This window comes from Myotis brandtii, unplaced genomic scaffold (assembly GCF_000412655.1).
Source record: "Myotis brandtii unplaced genomic scaffold, ASM41265v1 scaffold693, whole genome shotgun sequence".
In the NCBI taxonomy this organism is placed as follows: domain Eukaryota; kingdom Metazoa; phylum Chordata; class Mammalia; order Chiroptera; family Vespertilionidae; genus Myotis; species Myotis brandtii.
In genome coordinates this window covers 1,507,132-1,507,596 of record NW_005370710.1, presented here as the reverse complement: position 1 = coordinate 1,507,596, position 465 = coordinate 1,507,132, and the positions used below count along the sequence as shown (strand labels likewise).

Below are 465 nucleotides of genomic sequence, written 5' to 3'. Positions count from 1 at the left end.
CAGGCTTCCAAAGCCACAGGCAGCAGGCCCCTCACCCGTGAGGCTCCTCAGCCCCTCCGTGAACAGCGACTGGAACTCGGGAGACTGCACCTTCATTGTGAACAGATGTCGCTGCAGGAGGCGCAGTCCAGCCCGGCCACCGCTCAGCCGCCAGGGGTGCAGGCACCTCAGCATCTGCCACACACATGCGCGCGCGGAATTTGAAAGTGGCGGGGAACGGAGGGGCACCCCGCCATTTTATTTACCGACCGAGAGACGATCGTCTCCTGTGCGGGTGGGAAACTGAAGGCACCCGTGGGAGGCAGGTCCCAGGGGTCTCCGGGGCGGCACCCCGCCATTTTATTTACCGACCGAGAGACGATCGTCTCCTGTGCGGGTGGGAAACTGAAGGCACCCGTGGGAGGCAGGTCCCAGGGGTCTCCGGGGCGGGGACCAGGCTCCCAGCGGCCCTCCCGATCCCAGGCC

At 66.0% G+C, this 465-nt stretch overlaps 1 protein-coding gene across 1 annotated transcript in view; it reads right to left on the bottom strand.

Annotated features, from left to right (window-relative positions):
- TRNT1 (tRNA nucleotidyl transferase, CCA-adding, 1) overlaps nucleotides 1-320 on the bottom strand; it is an 8,752-nt gene extending 8,432 nt beyond the window's left edge. Inside the window, exon 1 of the mRNA XM_005881888.2 lies at nucleotides 36-320. Coding sequence (XP_005881950.1) covers nucleotides 36-174 — 139 coding nt within the window. The 5' untranslated portion in view covers nucleotides 175-320. The remainder of the gene's footprint in view (nucleotides 1-35) is intronic.
- Nucleotides 321-465: the final 145 nt, after the last annotated feature.